This window comes from Rhyacophila brunnea, unplaced genomic scaffold (assembly GCF_057557595.1).
Source record: "Rhyacophila brunnea isolate RB1 unplaced genomic scaffold, BYU_Rbru_1.0 scaffold_20, whole genome shotgun sequence".
Classification (NCBI taxonomy): domain Eukaryota; kingdom Metazoa; phylum Arthropoda; class Insecta; order Trichoptera; family Rhyacophilidae; genus Rhyacophila; species Rhyacophila brunnea.
The window spans coordinates 32,700,371-32,712,805 of record NW_028232860.1 but is presented as its reverse complement, the minus strand read 5'-3'; the positions used below and the strand labels follow the sequence as shown (position 1 = coordinate 32,712,805).

At 33.6% G+C, this 12,435-nt stretch overlaps 1 protein-coding gene across 2 annotated transcripts in view; it reads left to right on the top strand.

Annotated features, from left to right (window-relative positions):
• The first annotated feature begins 510 nt into the window (after nt 1-510).
• The window catches only part of LOC147071544 (phenoloxidase-activating factor 3-like), a 41,873-nt gene continuing 29,948 nt past the window's right edge, over nt 511-12,435 (top strand). For both annotated transcript variants that reach the window (XM_085948362.1, XM_085948361.1), the window contains exon 1: nt 511-781. In XM_085948362.1, coding sequence (XP_085804488.1) covers nt 700-781 — 82 coding nt within the window. In that variant the 5' untranslated portion in view covers nt 511-699. The remainder of the gene's footprint in view (nt 782-12,435) is intronic.

Below are 12,435 nucleotides of genomic sequence, written 5' to 3'. Positions count from 1 at the left end.
CTTTTACCAGTAGCGGCAGCTTACTGTGACGTCACGTGATAGTCAGCGACATGCACCTCAATTTGGTTCGCGCTTTATGCTTCAACTGTTGGGCCGCGGGCCCCAATTTACCCACAACTGGTTTATTGGAAAGACGTGATATATTGACATTAAAATAATATTGCCTCCGAGCGATTGGGCACTCGCCAGTCGGTAAAGGTCGCGGTCAGGCGTGGTCGATTGCACTGACCCAACTTACAATGTTAGTTTAAAGGTTCAAAATGTGCTACGGGATGGGAGCATCAGTCTGAATTTATGCTTTTAAACACAAATAAATACGACATTACACACTTTTTTCCCATAGCAGCAGCTTACTGTGACGCCACGTGATAGTCAGCGACATGCACCTCAATTTGGTTCGCGCTTTATGCTTCAACTGTTGGGCCGCGGGCCCCAATTTACCCACAACTGGTTTATTGGAAAGACGTGATATATTGACATTAAAATAATGTTGCCTTCGAGCGATTGGGCACTCGCCAGTCGGTAAAGGTCGCGGTCGAGCGTGGTCGATTGCATTGACCGTCGTGTTTATTTACTTACCAAAAACCGCGTCTCACTGATTACAGTTTACCCACGAATTCACCACGCTATTAATTGGTCATTGTTTCACCTGTAAATTGTTGTGATTCCTCTGTGTAAAAAACAAAAAAAAAACTTACAATGTTTAACCGGAATTGTGGTTTTGGAGTTTCCTATATTTTTGTTATATTTTTCGCATATTTCATCGGGACGACAACCAGTCGTAAGTAAAACAATTTACTTATAATTTTGGTCAATATCTCTTATCGAAATATTATTTGTGACATTCAGCTACATCGTAAAACATTTCAATGAAACTACTATCAGTGTATTACTATTTTCTATAAAAATAAACGGAATGACAAGATGATATCCGCGATATCTTGTCGTCAGACCCAGTAACAGTTTTCTATGTAGCATTTTATGAAGCGGTTGCTTTGTGATAAAGTATGAATATCTAAAAAAAAATATGCGTATTTAAATCAGAGCGGTGGAGCGAAACCTTTTTGGGTTGCTCCGCTCCGGGACCTAATACTTTCTCCACCGCCGCTCCGGGTAAAAATTTTTAATAATTATATGTAAGTATATCTACACATATTATTAAGAAAAAATAAAAAATAAGCAGTTTTAAAATAATCGTCATTTTCATTATTAATTCTATTAAACAAAATTTCGGCAGCAAATCGTCTCTCATTATTTACCTGTTTTGTCAAAAAGTGAGGTTATTTACCAATCGGTAGTGTTGCAATATTTTAAATAATTCCAGTGTTGTAAAGTGTCAAAATATACTATTTTCATTGGATTTTAGGACGAAAATTTAATAATAAAAATAAACATCAAGAGCAGTGGAGCACTATAATTTTTCGGTGCTCCGGGTAAAATTACATTGCTCCAGTCCTCCGTGCTCCTGTTCCGAGCTCCCCTCCAACGCTCTGATTTAAATAGTATAATGTAATCGAATTTTTATTTTGTTCACTGTTAAGACTTAAGGAGATACATGGCAATCATGCATAACACTTTTTATCCCTAAACCTGACAGTGCCTCGAACACTCTTATACATAAAGCCATTACTAGAATCAGTATTTGGTAAATTTTAAATCTGCTTTTAAATTTGCTTTCGGAAAACAGAGAGTACTTAATTGAGTCGCATGGAGTCATAACTCACATTTTTCAATTTTGTCGTTTTTTAGTTAAATATGCCAAGTGATTCTAAATGCATTAATCTATATACAGAAAAATAGTTGGGTATCAAAAGTCCTTTAAATCATGTAAAAATCATTGACAAAGTTCACTGTTGGTGTCAAAACTCACATATTTCAAAGAATAATGTGAGTTTTGTCACCAAGGCCTTTCCAACCAATCAGGGAGCTCTATTTTTCATAGTTTGCTGTATGACTGCAGCGTTAGGAGTATTAGTTATATATATTATTAAAAAAATAATGTAAAAACTCCCTAATTAATATTCAAGGGAGTTCAATACTTTTCTTCTAATTACAAAAAATAGTGATCTGGTGGTTTTTTGCGATTATCTCAAAACTCGATTTTCGGAATATGTGAGTTATGATTCTAAGCGACTCTTATAAGCTGTCTACCGAAAAACCATTAGCCATTGAGTTTTACCCCTCTGTACCACACCGGATGGTTCCCACATTTCTTACGACGGAAGAGTTTATTTGCCTTTTTATGCTCCTCTCTTTTATGGGAACTCGGTTGTTCTAACGTCTAGTAATTTCTATAAAAACACACTAAAGTGCACGGTGACCTTAGTCTTGGGTAACTGCTCCTGGGACATTCCCAGATAAAAACAACTGGAGATGCCTCTCATCTTGCTTGATTAAAACCGGGTGTGGTGCAGGACGGTTTTGATTAGTTGGAACGTTAGGTAGTGGCTTTTTTAACAAAGAGGACCCCGGAGCACTAACTAGGTTAGAGTCCCCCTCCGAAAATTAGATTGAACGATAAACCGAGTGTTACAAATACAGCATATGTTGCCAGTATTTTTCCCAATTTGATTGATAGTTGTATCCTTTTATTAATTTTTTACGCTCAGATTGAGAAAAAGACGCTTTATTAAAATATATATATATTATATAATATCTGAGAAAACGAACGCCTCATACACTTACCGAAATAGAAACAGAAAACCGACACTTATGTTGATGTACTTATCTCAATATTTTAATTCATTCAATAATTTATTTTTCTACTAAAAGTCGAAAAATTCAAATCCAAATTGACAACTACTAATTTTATTATGAAGTTTTGAATTTAGAAAGTTGATTTCACAACAAATAAGATAAAAATAACTACATTTAATATTTACATATTTGCTAAACATCTAGAGGACATCATATTAATATACTGTTAATTATTCAGATAAAATATTTATTACTACCATCACAGTGAATGAAGTCATTGTCAACATTTGTGTCGCGGCACACCGGTGTGTCGCTAAGTATGCCGTGAAGAAAGGTGTATTATATAAAATATTTACTAACAATCCGAATACCTAATACTGGGTTTGTCTAATGCAAATCATGAAATAGTTACATATTTATTTACAAAATACTCCTACATCACCAGAACTGAATTCACCGGTTCAAATTAATTGATTCAAATTTTTTTTAAATACGCAAGAACACTAATTATAAATATTATAATTCGACAAAGCAAATAAAATAGTTTGATTGCCTCCAAATTTTGTCAGATACCATTTTTTAATAGTTATAAAGATGTCGAATTGCATATAACTGGAAACTAAATTTATATTCGATTCCTTAATTTAATTTTTAACTTATTAGGTTTCAAAATAATTCTTATACTATAATATAAATGTTCAATAATATTAAGAGCGATATTTCATATCATTTTGTCACCTCAATACTACAACTAGATAGCTTGATTATCACTTTTATTCTACATTACCTCCTCTACAATATGATAAAACTGGGTAAGTCAGAAGTTAATGGGAACTGTATTAGTTTTGTGTTTGAAAATATTAGATAACTTCAAAACAATAAATGCATTACATAAATAAAATAATATAATATAATATACCTATCTACAATATTTTTTCATACAATTGAACATTGTCGAACTCGTTTATTACGATCACGGATATAGCGACATCTCGGATGTAACGAGGAAATATTCGTTGACATTTTGTTTATGGTTTTCTCCATACATTTATTTACTTTTATAACGGACTACTTATCGGGTATACCGAGCTAAAATATCGTCAAAAATTTTCTTAAAACTGTCAATGTGTCGATCGTTTAAAAACATTTCGACCCTAAATAATAAAATCCGACCGGACAGGATGCCGCCGGAATCGGATTACGTTTATGACACTAGTTAAGTGTCTAAGTACCTACTTAATTGGTGCTTTCGCCGACAATATTGAAAAAGTATCCACGCCCATGGTTGAAATTGCATGTAAAAAATCCAAGGTTTGTGAAGTCAGTAGGTACCTACCAGCGTTTATTACAATAAACAACAACAACAGTTGCTTATTCCCCCAAGGTGCAGAACCAACCTGCCACTGGTAATGTCAATTGGGAGGGCGATAACTATGTTCAACGAAATTGCTTCGGGTGTTGATATATTCCACCTACGTGAGAATGAGTTTAGGTGGACGCTGTTTTATAAATTCTTAAAATAGGGTCTGCTTAACTCATCCGGAGTACTTCCTTGTACCTATCTAATTTATCTACTGATCTATCTCTTTTTTATGTAATACTGATATATTTATATATCTTTGTTTCTAAATGTCATGTTGTGAACGTCTTAAACTTATAATTTGTAATGTTCACAATATGTTAAAAAAAAAATTGAAATTGAACTTCTGTTGTAGTTTATGAATGCCATGCTTGTTTCGGGGAAAAATTCTACTTCTGTATTTTTGTTTGAATTGCGACTTTTTATGTTATGTGACTGCTCATTTAAAAATACATATTCTCTGATATTACGAGTAACGCTTATAACGAGCAAATTCGGTCGGTGCCATCTTCCTCGTAATAACCAAGTTCGACTGATTTGATTGTTCCCAATTAGACGAGCACAATTTTCCATTTTTATTTTAAATAATAATTTTAGCCTAGATTTAAGTTAACCAAGTAAAGTTTAAAGTTCATTTCCCCAACATCAACAACAATGACCAAATCAGAGTTATCTAGATGTACCTATTGAGGTGATGATTTTTGATATAGTTACGTCGTTGAATTATGTTTCAATTTTAAATATCTATATTATGTTTGTGTTAATTCATTCAAGTTTTGTACCTATTTGAGTAATTTTTGCAACTCTAGTATTGCCTTTCAACCTGACTTACCTGCTCATCAAGCCAATCGGATCCCGGCAACATAGAAGTCCGCTAAATATTATCCACAAAATGTATACGGCGAAACAACGGGATGCTGGCGAGCGACAGAGTTTCTTGGAAGAGCCATATGGTGTCCATATGCTGAAACTAATGCCTTAAATACATTATCATCACGTTATGTGCTGTCACGTAAGCTGCCGCTACGGAAAAAGTGTGTAATGTCGTTTTTCTTGGTATTTAAAAATTAATGTTATCAGACTGATGCTCCCATCCCGTAGCACATTTTGAACCTAAACGAAACATTGCCAGTTAGCAAAATCTGCCAAAATTGTCAGAAAATTTATGAGGTCACCTCACGCGTACCGCGTTACATCGGTAACCGCATGACTCAATGAACGTGTTGTATTATGTTCTGCATACCTACTATCACTTCCCTCCATTTTGGAAAGTGAAAACAAGCTGTCACTTTTATTTTGTTGTCTGGTTTTTCGTCTGGATTTTAGGACTTGGAGGTGAACAAATAACACACTGGAATTGTTTTGGAAACGGCAAGGTATATTTAAGTTAATATTTTTTATAATTTAATTTACTGAGGACGAAATGCGCGTGTTTACTGTTTGGCTGTTTGCAGCATATTCCCCGCCATCTTGTGTTTCGCTTTCAACGAGAGCGTTGTCGAAAAACGGCGACGTTGCAATATTTTTCAACCGTCATAAGCTACGGCATTGCCAGCTCAATTATTTATTTTCGTAATCAGCGCTTAATATTTGTTGGATTTGATACCGACTCGGGCCTCTCTAGATACACAGAGACATCCCCAAATGGGGACCATACAGGGGTGTAACACTACACATTTTCTACTCACGTCAAAATGCGCGCTCTTTGTTTTTTTTTTATCTATAGATTTTCTATTAAATTATTATCTATATCTTGTGTTTATGTCTATTATCTATGGTTTACAGGTTTAGTTATGTTGAAAATATTGTCTATGGATACAATATCGCAAAAGTAATTTTAACGTACGCACTTGTAGAAACTGTTAAAATTAATTGAAATTACCATGAATAATAAATAATAATTCAAAATACTAAAAAATGAGGGTTGAAACTTTCCATAATTGAATTTATAGAGATTGTAATCATTCAAAATATTCTACGGAATTACGAAACCATAGGCTAAATTGGTCACCGTATCAGCATGTGACATCACGTAGCGTAAAGGGCGGACATGATCGAAGAAGGTTTCACTCTTGGACATCATCAGGTACTTATACACACTCAACAATGCCAAATACTCACTGACACAGAATATTTAGTTCTCCCATCCCATATGCCAAATTAATACTTTAAGTAAATAAGTAATTCGTTTTACCTAGTTCCATTGCTAATGAGTAATGTCATTTTTATAGGCTTGTTAAGTGTATTACCAGTGGACATCGATGCAAATTTTGGCCACTTAAAAATTTCCAATGCTTTTTTACTCAATGCATGTATTAATTTGATATATAGACGAGAAGTAACTATATTCTCTGTTAGTGTGCATTTTTGTCATTGGTGAGTGCGCATAGTGACCGAAGATTCCGAATGGTAATAAAAAAAATATTCAAATGGAATGATACAAAACTTAAATCAATTAGAATTTAAATTTAAACTCCAGCAGTCGATAGTGTTGTTTTTTTTTTTTTATTTGGGTGACACAATAATTATTATTGATACTGCAAGCAGGCCCACCGACCAGTTAAATTTGCCTCTGGGCATCACTATTGATTATTGTTTTGATATAGTTGAAATGGTAAAATTGTAAATAAACTATTTAAAAGTCATTATAAGACTTGTGATGGTGTTGTGAAGTACTATGTATATTCCGTATATTTATTGATATAAACATTAATAAACTAATACACCCATGGTCGGTTTTACACATTATTCTTCGCCATTGGTATATCGTATATACTATTCCTGAGGCATATGTGGAGTTTTGAATGAAGATATTAAATGGTCACCTGAAAATAATATATTCCTTATGTATTATGAACTTTATGCGTCGATGACATTGAGCTACTGTACAAGCTGCTTGCCAGCGAGCTTAAAATCGGACGAGTCAGCTAGTGCGATTGTGATGATGACACACAAAACTTTCCACTCGCTCAGAAGCCAACAAGCTAGCGAGTTGAAACCGTCATTTTTGGTACTATTTTGACAGGACGTATTGAGTAGTTCGTTTTTTTCCCGGTAGGTCGCTACTATCGCTCTACTGCGCAGACGCAGATCGCCCACACGCCAGCGTGTAGCATGTAGCGTGTAAAGTAGCCCGGCTTGTCGGTAGATTGTTTACAATCTACTTGTTAGCTAGTTCGATGATGACACTGGGCGAGTTTATAAGCAGATTGTAAATTCGCTGGTTTGTAGCTAGAAAAGTAGCTCAATGTCATCGAGCCATTACAATCAAGGTTTACCAGGTGTTTTGCTTGAGATTGTAGCGGGTATCCTATGCGACGTCTTGAATCCAAGATGGCGGCCTCCTAAGATAATAAAAATGCGATATTAGTGGAAGATGGATCGAAAATATCCAAAAACTAATGGCTATGGTTAACTCCTAAAGTAATACGATAGAAAAAGAGATTAAAATTAAAATTAATAACAATATTTAATAAAATATTAATAATTAAACCCATATCAAATAAACAAAATGCAGTGTTTACTAAATAATGTAAAAACCTATTATGATATGTATGTAGGTACCAGTGGCGAAGGGTGGATGTAGGCTGTTAAGATCCGACACAAATAGTGCACATTAAGCTTTGGTAGTCATACGTATTTGTTTTTATTGAACTAAGACTACAATTTACAGATGGTCACGCTTAGTTTTTAAAAATCAATTAAACCCTTCCACAACCAAACCATAAGAGTTTTGGTATATTTTGGGCGATCCGACAAAATTGTGCACACTTTTTCTTTCATACTTATTTGGTTAGAAACAGGTACATATTACACATGTTGTTTATTTTTTTAAATTCATTAAGCCATGCCTCAACCAAACTATAATAGATAAAAAAATATTATTCTATGTATAAAATATCCAAAGTTATGCATGATTTATTTGCATAATTTTAGATATTTTATAAATAAACGAGTATTTTTTTACTATTATTTATTATGGCTTGGTTCGGTGGGTTAAATTGAATTTTAAAAATTATACATCACCGTGTTTAAATAATTGTAGTTTTATTTCAATGAAAACAAATACGTATGACTGACAAAAATTTCTGTGCACTATTTATGATGGAACTTAACAGCCTACCTCCACCCTTCGCCACTGGTAGGTACCGATTATTCGTGGAAATTATGCAAAAAATACTTGAGCACAATAATTCATTATTAAAAATTAAAACTGCATTTTGAATTTAATTAATTTATAATCAGACATCGTTTGGTGGGTATTTATTATATTATTTTATTTTTATTTAATATTATATTGTAAAACAATTAGCATACTCGGGTTGAAAATATTAACCTCTAAATTGACCGGAAACAATAGCGGTCTCGTACATACAACTCGACAAAGTATATTATGTAATTTAGCTGAAATTCACAGAACTCAAAGTGTAACTTAATTCACTGACGCACACAAAGTTAACCAAATATAAGTAGTTGTATTTAATAATTCGTTTCCGCTTGCAACTAAATTAATAGCGACCCGATATGCTTGTCGCTTTCGCCTAAATTTGCCGCCATTACCGTATGCATATTTAAAAAAATGCTCATCAACCTACTCGGATTTCTCCTAGTATCTTTTCGCGCCAATTCATCTCTCTCGTGGTGTAATCGTAATGTAAAGCGCAAAATATTTTATGGTGCATGTCATCTACTATCACGTGACGTCACAGGAAGCTGCCGCTACAGGAAAAAAGTGTGTAACGTCGTTTTTCTCGGTGTTTAAAATGTTCCCATCCCGTAGCACATTTTGAACCCTTAAACAAACATTGTCATTTAGCAAAATCTGCCGAAATCACTAAAACAACAATGAGGTCACCTCACGTTGAACTGCACTGCATCGACACCTGTATTACTCAATGAACGTTTTTATCATCTTCTACGTGGTTACATGTAAGTTGTACGCACGCAGTTCATCGTGGGACACTTATTCGCGCGCCGCAATACGTGAAATATGAGTTCGTATAACATTTTATCAAATGACGAGTTCTTCATTGAACATTTCACCGTGGAATACATTTGTATGTATCTTACAAAATGCGGCGATAGTTTACAAATAGTACTGTTCCAATTAGATTAACCTTAACCTAACATAACTTAGACATCTCATAAAATTCGCCACATGTTGTAGCATACGTACAAATCGGGGGTCTAGGATCATAAGGGCGAAACTACAAAAACACTGTACTGAGATAAATGAGAAAATAGGGTTAAATAGTTTTTATTGTTAAAAAAAACAATTTCACACTGTAAAAATACAAAGAAAAAAAATTAAAGCTGTTGTAACATATTCATTAGAGTAATGTAGAGCATCAATATCGTCATTTTAGATATTAGTTAGATTGGAAAAATATAAAATATAATTAATGGGAGACATTCGCCCTTTTGTCTCTCAAAATATTTTCATATAAGGTTACTGGTAAATATCTGTTCTTAATACAATATAGATAATACAAAACATAGGCGAAATATCTTTCATCAAATTCTATTCCTAAATCTAACTATATACATAATTTTGTTATGCATCTTCTTCATCCATGTTTTCTTAATTATTTTCAAGATTTGACAACTTTAAAGAATTGTTAAAATAATGATATTGTTCCTGAATAATGCCCATTGATATCTTTTTCGCAGTGAGGGAAAGTGCTGCGTTGTATTTAGGCTGGAGTCGAAAAGATGAGTGGTTAATTATTCTGGTTTCTCTTCGTATGACTTGGAGCATTTTGAATGGCTCGTCAAATCCATATTTTCTCCATCCGTAACAATCCGTATGAATCGTATAACACTTTCTCCATCCGCATCAATCTTCTTATTTTTATTCTTTTTTATTTTTATTTTATTCTATATTTCTTATATGCATTTTTGTAATTCAGAAAAATCAAGAAAATCTTGTTGATCCATCTCAGTTACATTGTATTTTTTGTGTGCCGTCTGAACAGCAGAGTACTATGCGGATGGATGGTATTTATATCCAAATGCTTTAGTTTTCGATTCTCGCATGAACGGAATCTCATTTCATTTGCGAGTGCCCGGATTCAAAGAAGATTTGATTACTTATCGGAATTTTCGGGAATGACTATGTTTTATAATGAACATCTTGTGGCACCATCCGGTCTTTGTTTTTCAATATCGCCTGAAGACCAATATGAATTCAACATTATCTGCCCTACTGTTTCGGTAAAATTCTCATTGCACTTTCTGAGACATTTAGAACAGTCTTTGGGCTTTAAATAGCTTCATTCAATTTGCTTACCTGTAACTGAAACATATGACGTTCCGTTTTGTCTATTAGTTATATGTTTATTTCTTTTCCATTCGTAGGGCTTAGCAATACGTGTTCGTTTACTATTTAACTCATCAAAAACACAATCTTATTTCTGAATTGAACATTATCGGACATCACCGACATTATTTCTTATTGTAATTTCTTCTGGGCATCCATTAAATTTTTCAAAAAACCGGTTGAGCTATTCAAACACGTAGTAATTCCTGAGATGCTGTAAATGAGTTTGTTCTACATGAAATCGATAAATTAGCTCACTTTTATCTGTTTTCATAATATATTAGTATGAAGTATATACCATGGTTAAATTCAGCATATAATGGTGGTTCATGCGTAGGTTCTAATATATTTTCTACTGACAATAATAATTATTCCGAATGTCCTGGTAATGGCTCAAATACAATCTCTTCAAAAAATCCTGTTTCACTATTCAACCACGAAGTAAATTCTGGGATGATGTGCACGTCTAAGAAAAGAAATAGTGTTTGTAATACAAAAGACAGATATTTTGAGTCCGGTTTTCTAAAAAAATATAAAATATTAATTACATAATACATAATAGAGTTCAATTCTGTCTTTTATGATGAGTGAATATTCTGCATTATTTTCCATTAGTCATTTTGCTGGCCACCCTGGTAACGTATCAGGGAGAAACTCTCGAAAATATTATCTTGAGCTCTGCAACCACGAATTAACTCTTAAGATGATAAAATGCATGTCTGAGAAAAAAAATCTAAAGTTAGTGGATAAAGCTATATCTGAACAAATGAACAATTTATTATAATATTTCATCAAGGTTAACTGTTTATCAGAGTTATTCTCCTTGAAATTATAATCATTAGTCGGTGTATTATCTGGTACATGATTTGAGTTCAAAACATTCAGTTCTTCGTCTTCCAATTCTGTATTTCGATCTGCAAAAACATGATTTATAATGATGCTGTAAGTATATAAATATTTAATCAGATTACATTTAAAAACAATTTGACCGGTTAGGAGTCGAAATAACATAACTTAAATATACATAAGTAATTACTTACTTCGCATGCTTGTATGTTGGTTCTGTTTAAAGATATCCACAATCATTACCTCTCCAAAACATTGTTGATATGCAAATATGAACCGATAACAAGTGTTTACTTAAGTCAAATTGACAACTTACGCCAAACTAAAAATTACGAAATTTCCATAAACTAAACTTTATGTCAATGACATAAAGGCGAAACGCCGCTTACGTCAAAGTGTCCTTGATTATTCGGCATTAATGTCAGAGTCACAAAGGTGTAAGAGGACATTCACCCATATGACATTAAAATTCCATGTGGATTTGTAGATACGCCAAGTAATATCTGGCAAACCACTATACATACGAGTTTCATCTTTGTACATATGATAGAACTGCGTTCTAGCAAGACAATGCAATATTTAACTCAAAACAGCCATTTTTGTAGTTTCGCCCTTATGATCCTAGACCCCCGAAATATACTCCTCGGTGAATTGTTCAACGAAGATATCGTCATTTGATTAAATGTTACACAAACTCATGTTTCACGTACTGCGGCGCACGAATAAGTGTCCTGCGGTGAACTGTTTACGTACAAATTTCCGGATACGCTTCTACATGCCTACACTTTTCGACTGTCATGTGAAAATCGCGTTTTTTTGTTTTTAGCGGTTTGGCACTATGTATTTTCTATAAGAATGTTGTCTAGTATCTATTGTTTTCAGGTTGGGTTCTGTTCAAAATATTATCTATGGATGTCATGTCACAAGTAATTTGAACATACGTACACGTAGAAACTATTAAAATTAATTGAAATTAGCATGAAAAATTAATAATAATTCAATACAGTATAGTTGGCACTTTTCATCAGTGTCATTCTTGTGTCGGTTGTCAATTTGTCCGTATAAACCAAACAGTAAAACCAAAATAATACAGTTACAAACAATTTCATTTCTACCCACAAAAATTGCTGTACCAAATAAGAAACAAATACTTGGTGAAGCTATAGATCTACCATCGTAAGTTGGCAGCCGGTCGAATTTGAAACTAAAATTG